Source organism: Lissotriton helveticus, chromosome 3_1 (genome assembly GCF_964261635.1).
Source record: "Lissotriton helveticus chromosome 3_1, aLisHel1.1, whole genome shotgun sequence".
Taxonomy (NCBI): domain Eukaryota; kingdom Metazoa; phylum Chordata; class Amphibia; order Caudata; family Salamandridae; genus Lissotriton; species Lissotriton helveticus.
In genome coordinates this window covers 1,632,447,761-1,632,468,210 of record NC_136061.1, presented here as the reverse complement: position 1 = coordinate 1,632,468,210, position 20,450 = coordinate 1,632,447,761, and the positions used below count along the sequence as shown (strand labels likewise).

Below are 20,450 nucleotides of genomic sequence, written 5' to 3'. Positions count from 1 at the left end.
CACCAAGCTTTGCACTCGCGGACGCTCAGGCATTGGACCCTCACCATGAGTATGCCCACAAGGTCTCAGTCTCAAGGACAGAGTGACAATAGCCCTGCTCTTCTTCGGTTACATTGCTGATTACACCCTTAAGGAAGGACTGGCACTGAACCCGAGTATGTGCACTTCCAACTTCCCCTGAAGGCACGAGACTGTTCATCTGTCTGTGCTCATCTCATACCTCCACTTGAAGGATGATTGGCACTAACCCATGTCCTTCTGTGTGACCACATAAAACTCAGACCTAGGACTCTTGACAAGTGGCAAGTATAGACTTTGTCTACGGGTGTGCCCCTCTCCCTGCTGTATGTTCCACGAGTAAAGGACTACACTGTCCCTGAACTTCCTTTTTGAGTCCAAAGAGGAATTTCCACATTAGATTTGTCCTTACTTACTAGTTCTGAGCGAAAGGGCCATTATCTCAAAGATGTTGGATAGTCTGTAGGAAAGACTAACTATCTAGCTTTCAAGAAGCTAGCACATCAGCGAACGAGTGCCATCTGAAATGGTGGGTTGCAAATAAATACCCCGACTGGTGCGTTAACTCTATACTGTTGTAGGAGACTACTGCAAACTGTTGCATGTACACGATACACGAACAACTGCACAGATCGAGTTACATCACAGTTTTCTGTATAGCACATATCGCCAATGCCTGGGCATCCTGGCACTGTTGGGTGTCTCGAAGAGAGAGTGGTGGGCGACGATCGGTTTTCAAAAGTGAGGCGAGTGAGACCGGGCACAACAAGAAACACAAATACTTTTTCTGAGTTCATGTGATGATTTTCTTTTACTTGATCGGCTCCTGCTTGGGCTCTAACAGCTCTGGTTGCCATCTCTATTCCAGACACCTACAAATACGCCTCCTGACTCTTCTTCGACCAACCACATTTAATGCCTCTCCTTAAATGTTAAAGCTCATCACACTCTTCATATCGCCCATCTCGGATGCATCCGATATCCCTAAATAGTCTCCCACATATATCCTGGACTCATCTTTGGCACCTATCTCCCAAATAACGCCGCCGCCGTTCAAATGTCAAGCTTTTCCTTACCCTCAACTTCCTGCTTCCTTCGCAAAGCTAAATTTCTCTGCTTCAGCTTCTCACTCCGCTTTGTGATCCTCCTACGGAGTAACTTCATCTGAAGGTCCGCCATCCTTCCTCGACCGGGGTTATGCACATGTGGGTGAACCGGAAGTGAATCTTAGTGCCTTTCTTGACATCATTGAGCTATGAACACAGAGGAAAGAAATCGAGCAGATCACGTGGGCTGCAACCGCAACAGGACGTCCGCCATCTTGAAACTATGTAGACATTTTATTCTATACAATTGTAGCCGAATTTATTCTAATACGTTCTCGATGATTTTGTCAAAATAGTTACTTGCGCATTCGCGAAACTCACTAATCAAAATACTGGATCAATACATTTTGAGTCTAGTATAACACAATTATATTTTTAGTGTTATGGTTTAGTAGCTGCATCCGACTAGATTTGAAAAAAGATTTCTTTTTTTAGGTATTCTTTGGTTAAGTTTCCGCTAGAATTTGAAAAATGTGACAGTATTTTATTTTCAGACAGCGTTCCCTATTCAGTGCTAGATTTTTGTAGGGCAGTCCTTTTTCTATGTCCTAGTCTTACTCTCCATCCGAAAACGTCTGTTTTGATAGTGGCCCACAACGTAAATACCAATGTTAGGTGACGTTGACATATGGAGAGAGTAGTGTCATCCGATTAAGACCACTGTTTTATTTACTTGATTTTTATTGAATGCAGTTTTATAGAGCGCGAACTTTACCCAAAGGTGTCAGAGTGCTTTACAAAGAACCAGGTACGTTACAAAAGGTACACTAGACATAGCTGCCAAGGTTTCAGATTGCCATGTGTGACACATTCTTAAAATCGGTGTAATCATGCGTGACATTTCAACCACCGTGAGTGACACTTTTTCGCGAGCAAAATCAAGCAATGAAGACAAAGGAAACATATAAATATCAGAAATGACACCCATTTGAGCAACAGGAACCTCTTAAGAAATTCTTAAACCTGCTGCATATTATCAGAAATCCAAGAGAACTAACCTAGTACCCTTGTAAATGAATGGTAGTTTTGGGAATATGCGTTGCATCATTGGTACAATCAAGTACCTTTAACAGGGATATTTAAACCCTCCTGAGTGTGACGTTATTGCGGTAGCTTTAATTTAATAATACCTTGTGTCTAGTAAAGTGACAACACTACACGGATGCGACTAGGTGGGGAAAAAATAATGCCGCTGCCGATGTCCTTCAGAAGTGTCTCTATGTCGTTTACACTCACTGGCTCAGCCGGCTGCATACACTCAGCTGCTGTACAGTAGCCAAGTCAGTCTGTCTGTCCCCAGTCACGACGCTGGAGGTGAGGAGCTCTCAATGGAGAACGGGTCACAGTGGAACTGCTCGGCTAATGTGAGAGGCGGGCAGTGGGGCTGCCCTAAACACCACCTGCTCAGCCTCTCCCAAACTCAGAGCACGCGTTGAAGGAGAGCTATAGTGTTGTCAGGCAACAACAACAATTACTGGGGGCCCAGACTCGGACACAGACTGAGGGTGGCGGATATCCTGCTATAATGCATTTTCGTCAAGGCCCAGAGTGCCTTTCAAGTTTAACAGCAAATGATGTCTGTTTAGTAGTGTGTACAACTAAAGTTGGTATTACATTCATTAATGCATTCAAACATAAATATTTTAAAGTTGTTATCACTTATTTATGGTAATTTGTACAACACTGTTTAGCTCCATGAGCAGAATGGCTTATAAACATGTTTTTTTAATAAAGACATGCTCGTAAACATCAACATCTTATAAAGGAAAGCGAAAAAAAAATATATTACGAAACACGCTATCATGCGCGTAGAGAACAGCTGCTTCATCGTAGCCGAAATGTGCACTACAATTAACACCGACCTTTGTAATCAGATCTCCAAATCGCAAATTCAGCTGTCATGATTTAAAAGCCAGGAGGAAGACAGATACGTTTTTCAAAAAAGCACACTGACACATTAATTTCCATTGATGCACAGTGTCGATAAACCTCACTCTAACGGACTTAAAAATACAAACTTTTCCAAAACGCACACCTCAAGCTAAGGAACCCATCAACATGCATTTACATAATACCTTTCGGCCGCGCCGCACCAACACAAATTACAGCGTGAATGGCGCTCTAGGTTGAATCTCACTGTCTGTCTACTTTACCGTTGGGCACTGACTATGACGTCAGTTTAAGTTAGGCGCCACGTTTATTGGCCGGGGGCGGTGTGTCTCTACAACACTTGCATTCAATTTAGCACTGCAGTACTGGCAGAGCTGCAAGCACCTCTTAGCCTCTACATGCAGGGAGAAGTGCCACCAAGTTCACAGCTTGCTTAGTCGATCAAGCGCATTTTAGCAGCACTCCACGTGGCAGTTGAAGAGGCGCTATAATGTGTGACAATGCATTTCAGTGCGGTGGTGCGGACCATCACACTGAAATGCGCTAGTGTCACGCCTGATGCGAGACACTTGGCAGGGCTGACAAGATAGACTAAACATGACAAGCAAGTTACATATATACAGTTACAGGTACATAAGACCAGCTAAAAAACGAAAAGGTTACATATGCCGTTACAACGCTAACAAGTTGCATATTTACATTGTAAAAAAATATAAAAGGTGTCAGCGTTAGGTTGGAACAGGAGTTAAATACATATTTTCAAAGTTGACCTCAAATGAGTGGCAGGTAAATTTCAAAAGGTACACAAGATAGATTAAACACGCGAACAAATGACATATATACAGTTACAGGTACAGATAGGCAGATCACGCTAATGATCCAGCGCTCACCATAATTGATCAGGGATCAATACTCTATAACATCACAGAACAATGGCCCATACACAATCACCCAAATCCCTGATGCGCTGTGGGTCAATGTTTGTAATGACTTCAAATTTCAGTTCCCTTTACAGATTCATGTTGACATCTCCAAATATATTTCTAACTTGTACATCAACTTTCCTTCTTCTTGGTCAATGGACCAATTAGTTGAATAGTTGATGGTAATGATAATACTATCTAACTATTCAGTCAGCTAAGTAATCACAGACTCTCTGTAAAGTTAATAACGTTTTATCTAAAAAATTATTAATAAAAATGCTCAACGCATATGGTCACAAATGAAAACCATGAAATTCACAAGAGGGAGAGAAAACATCAGCAAATGCAAATCGTGACACACTCATCATTGAATTAATAATTTGCACCTGAAGGAGTGGATAGATTAAGAGACAACAGGTTCAGCAAAATTTATCATACAAAACATTATACTTATGACGGAGTGGATAGGTGAAGAGACATGAGGTTTAGAGACAAATACATTTGCAAAATGATTATGCAAAGTACGAGTCAGAATAATAATACAAAGCCAAAGGATCTGTGGAATACCACCCCCCTGGCCAAGGAAGTGGTGGGGGTCCCCTGAAATAGAGTCAGGGAACAAAGATTCCAGGGACAGGAACAGGACAGCACAGGAACAGCTAGGCCTCTCTGCAACCCTGATCGACAGCTACGCATAACCCCTATCTTCTCTCTCCTCGCAAGACAACCCAGGACAACCTAAACCACACTCCCAAAGGCACCCCAGTTATACCCTGTTAGATCTAGGGGTCTCTAGTTGGCATTGGTATTCACCTCTGTCCAAATAGGGACCCTTACTTCTAAGTCAGGATAAGGGGATTACACTCCTTAATAACCCCTGCTAACCCCCTTGGTAGCTTGACACGAGCAGACAGGCTTATCTCAGGGGCAGTGTGTTAAGCATTTGTGAATATAGACAGTAATACAGTGGAAACACCACAAAAGGACACAACACAGGTTTTATAAAAATAAGTATTCTTTATATAGACTTAACACAAGATCACAAACGACAAAAATCCACAATACTACACTTAAGATTGCTTTAAAGATGATCAAAGTTACTTAGTTCAAGTTGATGATAAATGCGACAAAGTTCTCAACAAAGTACCTGGATACATAACGCAAAGTGAACGAAAGACTCGCAAAAGGGGAGATGCGTCGGTTCCGTGATCCAGGGGAAATAATACGTCGTGCCTCAATGCTTGCACCGAGTAGGGGATGCGTCGTGATCCTTACCGGTGCAGAGGTGATGCATAGATTCTCGGCCTGTGGGCCCGTTGCGGTGCGCAAGATGGCGCCTTGATGCGATGCGATGATCCAGTTGCGATGCAAGAAGATGGCACCCTTGATGCGACGATGTGATGACGCTGCGATGATGATGTGTAGGCTCCCTGGCAGCCTTGCGATGACTCTGTACTTTGCAGCCGCAACAGGTCCTGCGACACCCTTCTCTGGTGATGCGATGGCGACTCTCTCAATGGCGTCACGCTTCTCCGGTGATGCGACAGCAGGCAGCTTCGATGAACTCACGCTTCCAGGGAGATGCGGCGAAGGCTCGCTTCTCCGGCGATGCGACGATTTCAGCTGCGGCAGCGACATGCTTCCTCTCGATGCGTCGCGCTTCCAGCTCCCAGCGACACGGAAATGTCTGTAGATAGAATTCCCAGCAAGGAAATTCATAGGGGGAGCTGGCGGTGAAGTCTTTTGTCCCTGAGAATTCAGCAGGAGGCAAGCACAGTTCACCCCCTTGGAGAATATTCTGTAGATAATGAAAGTCCTTAAAAAGTTCCTTCTCCGTTCCTTGGCAATGAAGCAACCACTGCATGCCAGCCCAACAAACAGCACACTGGCAGAGGGGCAGTAAAACTCATGCAGCTTCCTTGGTTCTTCTCCTTGGCAAAAGGTTTCTTGTTCCAGAAGTGATCTAATCTCTTGGGATCAGGGTCCCAATATTTATACCCCACAATCCTTTGTTATCTGAAGGCAGAGAGGCCTCTGCCTAGTCAAACCAGTTCCTGAGCACTTTGTTTACATGACTCTCGCCTTCCTTTCACTGTGCAGGGCAGAGACATCAGCCGCCCCACAGGAGGTGGAGCCAGCACAGGGAAGGGAAAATACAGCTCTGGAGCACTTTGTTGACAAAATTCCTTCTCTCCTTTTACAGTGCAGGGCAGAGACATCAGACAAGCCACAGGAGGTGGAGCCAGCATTGTAGAGGGAAGGCCCAGCTCTATTCAGGTCCCAGGTGCAACTCCTCCCTCCCATCTAGATGCAAATCTCTCTATCCACCACTGGGCTTCCCCAGCCTGTCTCCTGGAATCCCCCAGCCCTGTCACTCACAAACCCAGACAAGGAGTACACAACCTAGCAGAGGCAGGCCTGGACAGCTAGGCAAGAAAATACCTACATTCTAAAAGTGGTATTTTCAAACCCAGAATATCAAAACCAACTTTACTAAAATATCTATTTTAGCATTCTGAGTTCATGCATACTAAATTCGACTTTCTACCATTTTCCCTGAGTCAGTTAGGATTATAAGAATGTAATAATCTAACTTCCCATTCTAGCCTATGGAGAACAGGTAGCCTTTAATAGTGAACAACGAAAATGGGTGTAATTCACTATTAGGACATGCTACGCACATCAGAGCATGTCCTACCTTATACTTACAATGCACCCTGCCCTTGGGCCTACCATAGGGGTGTCTAACATGAAGCAAAGGGAAGGTTTAGGGACTGGCAAGTGGGTGCACTTGCCAAGTCGACATGGCAGTGCTAGACTGCACACAGGCCTTGCAATGGCAAGCCTGAGACACTCTTTACTAGCTGCTTCTGTGGGTGGTACAACCAGTGCTGCAAGCCCACCAGCAGCATTTGATTCACAAGCTCTGGGCACGCATGGTGCACTGTACCAGGGGCTGACAGGTAAATCAAATAACCCAATCATGGAATCACCAATTAGTACATCAATTTAACATAGGGAGCACTTGCACTGTGGCACTGAATAGCAGTGGCACAGTGTCCAAAGCATATAACCAGCAAAAACATATCAAAACAGAGGAGGCAATCCGTCAAAAATGGAAGGGAGACTCACGCCAATGATGCCAGATCTAACATACCCTAAAACCTACATGTCCGTCCCACATAAGTTGAAACATTTCGCAAAATACGACAGTTGATTTGTGGATTTTGGAGGTGGTGGGTCACAATATCAGGTTCCCATTCATGACTACTATAGACTATTGTTTTACTTCCCTTCTCATTACATCATATTTGAATCATCCACACTATTTAATACATGATACAATTCAACATTTTTGCAGATCATTTTTTTTAGCAATGTCCGCGGAAGGAGTCTTTAGTCCCATGGTCAGTGACATCCTTTGGTAGACGAACCGCATATCGACTTTGAACCTCTGCGCCATTTCTGCTGTGCTCAGCGCTTCTGTCTGCCTTTGACAGGTCTTTTCCACTAATTTCTCCAGACCCTCCTCTATCCGGACAACTTAAGAGTAATGGAGGCCCGTTTCAGCACCACTATGGCAAATGGAACATAAACATTCATTAATTACACGGAAATGTAATTTTTACTGTTTACCACCCACCTATGCACTATCCCGTTATATGTTTTTCTAGCAAAGCTTAAAGCAAAAGCAGCATTACTTATTAATTTTAACGCAACATGCAAGATGCTGCCTAATCATGCATTATTTCTCGTTTCTTTCAAAACGCAAATGTGAATACGACTTAGTTCTTTCATGCATTAGTTTTCATTAGTGCACACATGCACAAAGCTGTTTCCTTCATGTTCATGTGATGTGTATATTAGTCTTTTACCATACACTATTAGTATGTATTATGGGGGGTGTCAATCTGAGCAGGTTTCTTTTTGAGAAATCCTGCTCCATCACTAACAAGTTACATATATGTACTTACAACGCTAACAGGTTGCATAATATATTGTAAAAATATGAAAGGTGACAGCTTTAGGTTGAAACAGGAGTAAAATACATATTTACACAGTTGTCCTCATGTGAGTGCTAGATGGTATTAATGGTCAAGAAATAGGTTGAGTTATTCCAGGAAGTGTCTTTGGAGGAGGATAGTCTTCAAATCTATTTTGAAGGTACGGAAAGAGGTGGTGGTTCGGAGGGATGGAGGAAGTGAGTTTCAGATTCTGGTCACATTACCAGAGAAGGATTGAGTCATAAATCTTTCACCTTTTAAAGGAAGGAGGTTCGAGCAGTAAGTGTTCCGCATTGCGTGAAGGTCAAGAGCCTCCTAAGATTTTGAGTTTATTAGGCAGATAGTGTGGTGTGGAGTTGTGCTGGGCTTTGTGGGTGATACAGTCAGTCTTGTAAATTGACCTGGCTTTTATAGGGAGCTAGTGAAGAGACAACAGTATGGGGGAAATGGATTTTAGAGGGGAACAGTGGGATTTGTGGAGGCCAGCAACGAGAGAGTTGCAGTAGTCCAATCTGGAAAGAAACAATGATTGGAACAAGATTTTTAGATCTTGTTCAGAAAAGATGCGCCAAACCCCCCAGAGAAGGCGCAGTTGGTAAAGTGCATTCTTGGTGATTGAATTGATACAGGACTGTAAGTTGAGCCTTTTATCTAGGATGACGTCTAGTGATTTGTAGTGTCAACAATAATAGGCTTGTTGTTGAGAACGTTCTGTTTGTTCACCCAAGATTGGCTAGGAAGAGGAGATAGTGAGGTCGAGAAGAGAAGGAATTCTGTTTTGGAAGGATTCAGTATTTGTTGATGAGTAGAGAGCCAGTAGTGGATGGAGTTGAGTGTGGTGTTGAGGATTGAAATGTCATGAGTGGAAGAAACCTTTAGGTAGATTTGGGTGTCATCTGCATATAGGTGATAATGGATCCCAGATATTTTTAGGAGATTACCCAGAGGCTTCAATATAGAAGTTGAACAGAGTGGACACGAGGATCGAGCCTTGAGGGACGCCTTGTCCAACAGCCATTGAAGTGGCGAGACAATTAGCTATTTTGATCATCTGGGATCTGCCAGAGAGGAATGATTCGAACCATTTGAGCACTGTGCCTTCAAAGCCCATTCTTAGCTTTAGAGTGTTCAAAAGAGTGTTGTGATTACCAGTGTCAAAGGCTGCGGATAGGTCAAGAAGGATCTGGAGACAAGATTCACCAGAGTCAAGTACTCGCAGGGCATCATGTGAAGTAGGGCTGTTTCGGTGCTGCAACCTTGGGTAAAACCATATTGGAATTCGTCAAGGAGGGAGATGATCTTGATATATTTGGAAATTTGCTTTACCACACAACTTCCTGTGATTTTAGCAATAAAAGGAAGGTTAGTGATATGGCGAAACTTGTTGAGATCTTTTGCATCAGCAGAAGGTTTCTTAAGAAGTGGGGTAACCTATCCTGTTTTAAGGGCAGCAGGAAGAGAGCCTTGGTTGAGGAAGAGGTTTATCAGACTGGTCCAGTAGGGGAGTGTGTGAGTGTCAAAGTCAATGGCAATGTTACCAGGGATGAGGTTGATGGAATGGTTAGAGGGTTTCGTTTCTAGAATGCTTTTAAGGAGGGCCATTTCAGTTATGAAGTCAAAGTTCTGCCACAGGACTCAGGATTTGCAGACCTCAGGGGGGGAGGATGGGTAACCTGATCCACAAGGGATTTTAATTTTTCATCTAAGAATATTGCGAAGTCTGCTGCTATCTTGGGGGGGCCGTCAAATATGATGGGAAAGGGAGAGATGCTTTTGATAAGGTTAAATAACTTTTTAGGTCTGTTTTTGGTAGAATCTAGGAGGGTAGAATCTAGGAGGGTTCTGAAGTTCATCGCTTCTTCATGGAAGATATGTTTGTGGTAACAGGATCTTGTGAGGCAGAGATTGGATAGATTGGTGGTGGAAGGAGAATGTCTTCATAATTTCTCAAGTGTTTTCTTTCTTCGTAGAGGGATTTATTGAACCTGGGAGCAGAAGGAGTAGATCTTTTTTTTAACTTTGCAGTGGGGCAACATTATCCATTACATCTGATAGACTGGTGAGACATTGGGTGGTCAGGTCGTTGACATCCGAGTAGGGGTCTAAGATTGGAAGAGAGCTCAAACCGTTTTGCATAAAATGTCCAGGTCAATGTTTTTTATTTTGTGGAAAAATGTAGTTGTTCTTTTAGGTTGGCCAAGGGAACTGTGTGTTAATACATTTTGGAGAATTATATTCACTGATTATCTAGCGTTTATATACATTTTAATGTCCGTGCAGTAGACCCGGGAAGATCCACAGCTTGCTGCCACAGTCAGCCCACAGACAGTGTGAAAAGCAGGTCAATGATCTGAATTTTATGGCAAGACCAGAGGCTCCTATTATGCTTCTCTTATTTTGCATTTATATCATAGTAGCAGCCAAGAAACATTGAAAAATCTACAGTTCCCATGAGACATAGCAACAATAAGACAATGGGAGACAAATAGTAGTATGATATGTGTAGGGTCATGGGCCCTAGCCCGCATCCCGTCATAAATATGACACAGACACATAGTTGAGGTACTGGGCAATTGTGCGCCAGCCCCTTTTATTGGCAGGGACACCTGACAGGTGACGCCTATGATGGATGGGTGTGGGGGTGAGTGTAGAAGCTAGGCATCAGGGAGTGGCTGGTCACACAGTAACATTTCTGGAACATTAAAACGTGCCCAGCAGTACACTACATCATGGAACCAATCAGGGTCAAGTATCCCCTAGAACACCTATCTTGACTGCAAACAGTTCTCTTTTGTTGCTGCTGCAGTCAAGGTAAGTATTGCATATTATTCTTGTCAGTAAGCTGTTAATAATTTATGGTCTTTTGTTAAACCTGCATATTAGACTTTGATTAACTTACTGTTTTTTCCTTCGTTATATGCGCCCTGCCCATTTGCCCTTTGCTGCCAGCGCGCATGCTTAAGCGTCTTTTTATCACTTTCTGGTGTACTTAGTCACATCCACCCTTTGCTTGTGGCACCTCACATAGGACACCAAATTCTTTGCCTCGGGGCTGCCCGCTCACCTCACCAGCTCTTTTTTTTTCATCAGGCCGTCCGTCCGTCTCCCCGAGAAACTCTCTCTCTGCACTGTGTGTTATCTTCATTCAGCTCTCCCATCACCGGAGCATTTTAATACACCTTCTTGCCTGTTTTTCCCTCTAAGGCTCCACTTTGTCGAATAATGATATGAACGACGGCTCAGCCTTGAGAACATTGAAATCCTTCTGGTAGTACAATAATTTTTGGGGTGCACATCTTGGCATAGAGGTGCAATAATGCATATTACCCATTATATAGGATCACTTTCTACCACGGTTTATTGAGTAATTATTTTCGTACATTAGTGTTAGTGCATCCCCTTCTCTTTCCCTTTATTACTATGCTTATATAAGTGGTTAGGTCCGGACAGGGCTGTGTGTTTTTTGAGCCGTGTGTAGATAGGATGGATAGAAATTGCCTGTCTTCCCTGAGGAACAGATCGCATAAATCTTATTGGGACCTCTTTATTAACTGACACTTCCCTTCTAGCAGGGACTCTAGTGAGAGACGAGTGGGAGAAACTATCCATCTCTTAGAAACGCAAGGTACGCATCGTATTACATGGGGTGCTGATAACAGAATATTTACACACAAATGCAGCTCATGCAAGCCTCCATGTGAGGTTTGAGCCGAAGATATTTTTGGAAGATGAACAGTTTTGCCTTGACAGGAGCTATATTGCCAATAAATGCACTGGAGACGGACTAATTCTTATTATCAATACTGCCATACGGCTAATCGAAGAACTCTTGAAGAAGATCCTTCATGTAGAAAAGAAACCCTGAGAAGGGACACAACCATCTCAGATGCAAAGGAACTACTGCCATGTATTCAGAGTGACCACTCTGAGTAGGAAACAAATATTGTGAATAAGAAGAGAAGGGGTCTCAAAAGAAATTTGGAAAGGTTCTCACACGAATGGACTTTTTCGTATGTAGAGGATAAATATGATCAATCAGAGACAGATCCAGGACAGCACTTTAACCAACAAACATTTCAGAAAAGACGTACCCCACATATTTGGACTTTTGAGAACACAAGCAGTGACAAGGAGGAATCAGATGAGCAGCCGCCCCCCTCTCACGACACCAGGGTACATTTCAGCCCTCAAACAAGACCGGCAGATAATTTGGGTGCGCTCTTGAGGACTTTTTTAAGGCAAGAACAGCGGGGGAACCTCGGGGGACAAGCAAGAGGCAGGGATCATGGCAGGCGGGACCAAACATGGCAGTTTAACTCAATAACACGCAGCAGGGGGAGAGGACATCACTAAAAAATTCCATTTTTGTTAACCTGTCCAACTATACCCTCTTATACTCAGAGCTACAGGTTCTAAATAATGGCCTGGGATTTGTTCCGACAACAAAATGATCCTTTTAAATGTAATACAGAATTGTTTCAAACAATGTGGAGAATCTGCCTTCATACGTTTTTTAAGGATAAACCAGCAGATCCCCAATCTGTGTTCTCGACTGACCTACATAGTAAGCCTATTTTTGGACTGCAAATTCTACTATGTGCCAAGAGGTCACAGTTTTTAAACAGTGTGTCCTTAATGAGATCACTCTACTTGAACAATCTATGAAACACCTTCCCTTCCGGAATATGACCAGAGCCAACTGGGCAGCTACTAAGTCGCTCCAGAATAATGAGCACATAATAAAACGATGGATAAAGGGAATGCAATTGTGGTTCTTAACATTCAATTTCATGAAGCAGAGGTGCAGAGATTTTTAGAGGTACATACCAACTATGTACCACTGACAGGGACCCCACGAGTGAGTTACAGAGCATTATAAGAAGTATGGTAAAGGAGGCTAAGGACAACAAATGGATCACCACCAAGGAAACTGATTTTCTTATAAATTCCATACCCAGGGATGGGGTGGAACGTAGGACTCGTGCAGCAATGCCTGGCATCTCTGCAGATGTGTTTGCTGTGACCAGGTCACCGGCCAAGCTGGCTAACACTGAACAGGCCCTGGATTCTGGAAAACATGGACCAGGTGCCTTCCAAAAGAAGGAGCAGGAGGGGTAAGGCTGTGTCTTCCCCCCAGGCTCAGCGAGAGGATCAGTCTCTTTTGAGGGAGATGATCTCAGTCACTGTGAAAGAACTGTCTCGGATTAACTAAAACCTGATCAGGTTGAGTTCTTGGGGATAGGGGGCCATTCAAGGGCAGATCTGAGCCAGGAGCAGCAAACCTGCCCCTCTCTTGAACTCCTCAGACAGCAAGCTGCTGCTGAGGCTGATGGTAGTGTCAATGAATCCCACATGTTCTTTTGGGATGAGGGACTCCTTTACTCAGAGGGTAGAGACCCCAAGCCTGGTGTCACCAGGAGGTTGGTCATACCTCTGAAGTTTAGGGGCTTCCTACACACCTTGGCACATGACATTCCCTTAGCAGGAAACCTAGGCCAAAGTAAGACTTGGGACAGGCTTGTCCCTCACTTTCACTCGCCTCACATGTCTGAAGACACAAATGAATTTTGTCGCTCCTCTACCACCTGTCAAGCCTGTGGTAAGTCAGGTGGTACCACAAAGGCCCCACTCATACCACTACCTGTGGTGGAGGTTCTCTTTGGGAGGGTTGGGATTGACATAATTGGTCCCATGAACCCTCCTATTGCATCTGGGCACATTAGCATACTAGTGGTGTTGGACCATGCCACTATATATCCAGAAGCAATCCCCTTAGAATCAGCACAGCTCCTGTGGTGGCCAGGGCCCTCCTGGGAATTTTTTCCAGAGTGGGTTTACCTAAGGAGGTCTTAACTGACAGAGGTACAAACTTCATGTCAAGTTAAATTACTGCTATGTGGAAGGAGTGTGGAGTGATTTACAAATTCACCACACCCCTTCACCCACAACGCAATGGGTTAGCTGAGAGATTCAACAAAATCCTCAAGGGCATCATCATGGGCTTCCCAGAAAAGCTTAGGCGAAAATGGGATTTCCTGTTGCCCTGCATTCACTTTTCCTACAGAGACGTCGCACAGAAGAGGGTTGCCTACATCCCTTTTGAACTTCTGTTTGGGCATCCAGTTAGGGGTCCTCTGTGTTTAGTGAAGGTGGGATGGGAGTTACCTCTCAAACCAACTAAGCAAGACATTGTGGACTATGTACTTGGTCTCCGCTCCAGGATGGCTGAGTACAGGAAGAAGGCCAGAAAACCGTTGAGGCTAGTCAAGAATTGCAAAAAGCTTGGCATGACCAAAATGCTGTACTGACTGTTTACCAGCCAGGACAGAAAGTATGGGTGTTGGGGCCTGTGGCCCCAGCAACCCTCCAAGACAAGTGGAGTGGACCCCATACTATTCTTGAGCAGAAGGGAGAGGTCACATACTTGGTGGACCTTGGAACTCCCAGTAGCCCCCTTAGGGTGCTCCATGTAAACAGGCTCAAACCATATGTGGACAGGGCAGACATGGGCTTGCTCATGGCTATTTATGAGGGACAGGAGGAAGAGAGTGTCCCACTCCCTGACCTCCTCTCACAGAACTCTGATGATGGCTTAGTTGATGGTGTAGCTTTGGCAGGCAGCCTCACTGAGAAACAGATTGATTGCAGGAAGGTCCTCAATCAATACAGACATATGTTTTCTTTGACTCTTAGTCAGACCACTTGGTGCACCCATGAACTGGACACAGGTAAGAGCCTACCTGTTAAAAATAAGATTTACAGGCAGCCTGATCATGTCAAAGATTGCATCAGGACTGAGGTCCAGAAGGCGCTGAAATTGGGAGTGATTGAACCCTCACGTAGCCCTTGGGCTACTCCAGTGTTCCTGGTACCCAAACCTCATACCCAGGGTGGTAAGAGAGAAATTAGGTTTGGTGTGGACTACAGGGGGCTCAATGTAGTCACTAGGACTGAGGCTCACCTTATTCTTAGGGTAGATGAACTCATTGACACTTTGGCCTCAGCCACATTTGACCTCACTGCTGGATATTGGCAAATTAGACTAGGTGAGGATGTCAAACCCAAAACAGCATTCTCAACCCCTTGTGGGCATTATCGATTTATTGTCATGCTCTTTGGCTTGAAGAAGGCACCTGCCACATTCCGAAGGCTGGTAAATAAAGTCTTTACAGGTCTGGAAGCCTATAGTACAGCATATCTTGATGATTTAGCTGTCTTTAGATCCACCTGGGAGGATCACCTGTTCCACTTAAAGAATATTTTGGAGGCTCTGCAGAAAGCAGGTCTCATCAAGGCCACCAAGTGCCAGACAGGGCAGAGTAAGATTGTGTACCTGGGCCACCTTGTGGGTGGAGGCCAGGTTCAACCATTGCAGAGCAAAATCCAGACCATCATGGAATGGGTTGCTCCCACTACCCAGACTCAGGTCAGAGCTTTCTTGGCCCTGACTGGGTACTACAGAAGATGTGTGAAAGGATATGGGTCTATAGTGACTCCTTTGAATAATCTTACTTCAAAAAGAATGCCCAAGAAAGTTCAGTAGACAGTTAGCTGTCAAAAAGTATTTGATGATCTCAAGCAGGCCATATACACTGCTCCCATTCTGCAAAGTCTTGACTATTCCAAAGAATTCATTGTCCAAACAGATGCATCTGAGTTGGGGGTAGGGGCTGTGTTGTCACAACTTAATGCAGAGGGTCAGGATCAACCAGTAGCTTTTATTAGCAGAAGGTTGACCCCCAGAGAGAAACGTTGGTCAGCCATTGAGAGGGGAGCCTTCGCTGTGGTGTGGGCTCTGAAGAAGCTGAGGTCACACTTGTTTGGCACTCACTTCATTGTTCAGACAGACCATGAAGGGTGAACACCCCACACTTTTGAGGTGGTCCATTTCCCTACAGGGGATGGACTTTACAGTGGAACATAGACCTGGGAGTAACATTCCAATGGAGATGGACTCTCCAGATATTTCCACTTAGAACATGAAAACTCAACTGGGCAAGGTTAGTCTCATCTCCTTAGGTTGGGGGGGTGTGTAGGAAAGTAGGATCTGCTTCCAATGGTTACCCCCACTTTTTGCTTGATTTTACACTGTTTTTAACTAGTCTGAATGGTATCCTGTTAATCAGGACCACAGTCTATCTGCTTTCTCCCTAAAATATTATGCCTGTACTTAGGTACACTCCAGATTGGATATTGGGGTACCCATGTCAGTCTTTAGTATAGGGTCCACACTTACCCAGGGCATAGGTACCCCAGAGGCCTCCCATGGGCTGAAACATGTATTATGTCACCCATTAGAGGCCATGCAAAACGGACTACAGGCCTGCCATTGCAGCCTGTGTAAGATGGTGCATGCACCACTTACGTTAGTTATCGGTGTACTATATCTATAGGTCAACACACCTATAACCTATCAGTCACCCCTCTAGAAAGGCCTTGATAATCCCGAAGGCAGGGTTCTGGGTTTTACGTGTTAGGGTGCCCCTGCATGAACAGAGCACCCCTGCAGCCTTCGGAGACCATTCTCCCTGGTTTTCGGTGACGCAGCCAGACATATAGGTAGAGGTGCATTATATGCTCACGGAGAATGCTATCTCGGAAACGGCTGCAACAAAACATGTTGTATTTGGTATCAAACACCTTGGAATCATACCTCCACAACGGTAACCGTTGTGAGAAGCATGATTCCACACTTCTGCAGTGAGCTTCGTGGGGTCCCTGGTCTTCCCGGTACCAGCCTTCTCGACCCGGACAGCACAAAATGGTAGCTGCCAACCAGACACACATTTCTGCCCTCCTGCTGCTGAGTCAAGCTCGAGCAGGGGAAGGCAGGACAATAGGCATCCTGTCACAGGGAGGTGTGACCACCTCTCAGACAGGATTTGGTGTATTGGGGCTGGGTGGGTGCACTTCCAAAGTGCCTGAACCTCTGCATCTGGGGCACACTTAGTGTCCTTGTACATAGTCCAGTTCAAACCAGTCCTGGGAGTCGTTGGCTCCTGCTCTGGCGTGAAACTGGACAAAGGACATGGGATTATCTTCCCCACTGTCCTGACCCTCCCATTGGAGTGTCCCCTGAATCTGTCCAACCTTCTCCGGTGGGTACGCCAGGGCACACCTGGCTGCAGAACTCTAGATGCGACATAGACAAGATTCTGAACAAGAAACCACTGATCTTCGACCGTCTGGACACTCTGGACTTCGCTGGACTTCAACTGGGCACGACTTCGTCTCCATCTTCGTCCAAAGCATTGTCGGTGCCTGTTAGAAATGGGATCCCTGGCTGGCCAGGGCTTGCGCCAAAGTCAGTCAGAGACCACCACTTCCACGTCAGGGCAAGGGAGTTACACGCTAAGATAACCCCTGCTCACCCCCTTGGTAACGTAGCACGAGCGGTAAGGCTAAACTCGGAGGCAATGTGATTTAAGTGTTTGCGCACGCACCCCCAGCAACAACACCCAAGGCCCACCACAAAGGAAACTCCACACAAGGTTATGTATAAAAATAAGAATAACAATGAAAGAGTGTTACTTGTTTGAGAAACACACAAGTAGTAGAGCACAAAGGAAAGACGACACCTATTTGGTGTGTCTAGAAAGCCCTCACTCACCGACCTGGTCGGTGACATGCTTCATCATCAGGCCCCACAGGGAGTGACCGAATGTCACCCCAGTGTGCTTCAACGCCAGATTTACTGCGGAGCGGGTAATGTGAAGATGTGAGAGCTAAGTGATAGACTAGGTGAAAAAGAGTGACGTGGTTAGTTTAAAAATGCCTGTATTGTATCAAAAATTGATTTAATGGCTGATCAATAAGGACATAATAAAAATGTGTTGGCAAACTGGACCAACTAAATTGAATGGTCTGTTGCCAGTATTCTTAAGTGATGGTCAACATGTTTCTGCCAATGTTGGTATAATTAACCTGGCATTCGTCAGGACCTATGGTAAAATAAACCCCGGCGGTATGGACACGCTAAGGCCCACCCTACCAAGGGACGTGAAAGTTAAAAAGTCGTATGAAAAAGTGCAAATGGTAAGGGGGACCACACATAAAATCTCGGTGGTGAGAACCCCTACTGGTCTCTAGGTTAGAGACTCAAAAATTAAAATGCACCTGTGTATACAAATGACACGCACAGACATAAAGAGACAAACAGACAATTAGTTTATACTCTCAGGTTTGCGAGTATCAAAATTGTGACTAGGGCTCTTGTGGATCGGCAACTTCACACAACAATGAACTAACTGTAGAGTTAGGTGACACCGCCTGCAGGTGTGTGCTCAGCTGCGTCAAAAGACAGCAGTTTTTGGTGTAATGCCGATCAATACAAAGTGCCCGTGGGCAATCTGAGTCGCACACCGGAGCGCGTGTGTGATACAATGTGCTACTGGAGGGCGGGACAGGAGGAAAGAGTGACACTATGGGAAGAAGGGGAAGCTATAGTAGTAAACCCTTAAACAGCGCGGAACGCGTTGTATATGTGCCACATGCGGATCAATGGGCCAAACGGCCAGTGACCAGAAACCCCCGCAATAACGAAAATGGAAATGCAAAGGTTCTCACTTGGATGGTGATAAAATATCACCACATAGACCTCGGGAGGGGGGTGATGGCGTATTTGGCGCACCCTGCAAAAAAACGAACATCGGGACAAACTGTTAAAAGAAGCCATGAGAAGTACTTAGCCGGTACAGGTTATGTGGACTAGGAAAGACTCACGCCCACGACGCCAGGCACCCGTTTGTGAACCTGCGCGATCCCTCTGAACTGGGTCTCGACGATGGACGCCCGGTGCACCAGGGGGGAATAAGTAGCGAGAACTGAACCGCTCGCATTTCCGGGGTGGGCGTGGCTGCGTCGCGCATGCGCAACGTCTTCCAATGGGAATCGGCAAAGTTTGTGACGCCGAGGTAAACAGAGCTCTGTCGCTGGTAGGAAGCTAGAGCGCTAAAGGCACCCGCTATTGGGACAAGCTGAAAAAACTTATAGAAAAAACTTTAATCATAATGTTTAGACAGATGGGAGCGTGGCCGTACGCTGATACAACTGGACACCATGTTCAGGGGATATAATAATATCCCGACCACCTCAATATATACGACTGAACCAAGTCTAGAGGCCAGAATAAAGAGGTCTGGTTATATATTACTGTAATGTATAGGGGTAATATGACACAATGGTGGCAGGGAACGTAGAATCACGGGTCAGGTCATAGATCCGATTGTCCTCTAATGGAGGATCGGGTGTGCAGGGAAACAACACAGTAAACCCAGATGGAGTCTGCACAGTTCTATAGCATCAGAAAGACTCAATCTGAATCAAGGGATTAACATCATGCAGTTATTTGAGGATTGAGGCCCAAGGTATATCATCATTAAGGCCGTTGAGGTGGGTACCAAGGCGGTACACCCACCTTTGCTCCTTCTCAAAAAGTCTCTCAGCAATGTTAGAGCCCTCATTGAGTTGCTCTATGATTGTCCACCTCAAGTCATTAGTAGTGTGGTTGGCTTTTAAGAAGTGGTCGCTCATTTTAGTTGTGGATTTTCGACACCTGATGTTGCTCCTATGTTCACACATCCTCTGCTTGATTTTCCTTGTGGTCATACCCACATATCGATGCAAGCAGGGGCATGTGATCAGGTAAATAACGTTGGCGGAGTTACAATTCGTGTGTGATTTTTGCCACCATGTTTTCCCAGGTTCCAGAGAGAGGGATTTTGTAGCCGTGGTCAGGTGACACAAAGAGCAGTTGGAGCATGGGAAGTGTCCAGTGACCCTAGGAAGATTCCATGCGTCAGTGATACTGCGCACAGGCATAGCAATGAGTTCCCTGGGTCTAGTATGCACCAAAGAATCTTTTAAACTTCGTCCCTTTCTGAACGAGAAGAGTGGTTTCTGCCAGGACTTCTTGGTACTAGTGATAATTTTCCAGTTCTTATTGATAGATTTTTTCATCAGGTTGGACAAGGTACTGTAGGTCGTAACGCAGGTGAGGGGTGGTTCCTCCGGGGTTCTTTCAGATGGTTCCAGTAGAACTTCACGGTGCTGATTGCGTGCCCGTTTAAGTCCTTTGTTAAGGATATGGCTAGGGTAACCTCTCCTTTGTAGTTTGTTAGTTAAGTCAGTTGACTGCTGTTTGAAGTCTTCAATACTGCTGCAATTACGCCTGATCCTCAAATATTGTCCGTAGGGCCGATTCTCTTTTAACGGGCGAGGATGAAAGCTGGTAAATTCAAGAAGGTTGTTTTTGGCCGTTGCTTTGTAATGTGTTTTGGTGGTCAATGTCGTTCCAGTGTTGGTGATCACTACATCAAGGAATACCACTTCAGTTGTGCTCACTGTATTGGGTGAACCTGAGGTACCTATCAATCGTGTTGAGCCAGACTAGGAATTCCTTCAGGCATTCCATGCTCCCTTGCCAGATAAGGAGCACATCATCTATGTAGCGCTTCCAAAGGAAGATGTTGGTGGCAAAGGGGTTGTTTGTGGGTAAGATGTTTTTGGCC

The 20,450-nt window shown here is 45.1% G+C and overlaps 1 protein-coding gene across 1 annotated transcript in view; it reads right to left on the bottom strand.

Moving 5' to 3' along the window:
* Positions 1–1,247, bottom strand: part of DDX18 (DEAD-box helicase 18) — a 76,378-nt gene extending 75,131 nt beyond the window's left edge. Inside the window, exon 1 of the mRNA XM_078682374.1 lies at positions 1,095–1,247. Coding sequence (XP_078538500.1) covers positions 1,095–1,197 — 103 coding nt within the window. The 5' untranslated portion in view covers positions 1,198–1,247. The remainder of the gene's footprint in view (positions 1–1,094) is intronic.
* Positions 1,248–20,450: the final 19,203 nt, after the last annotated feature.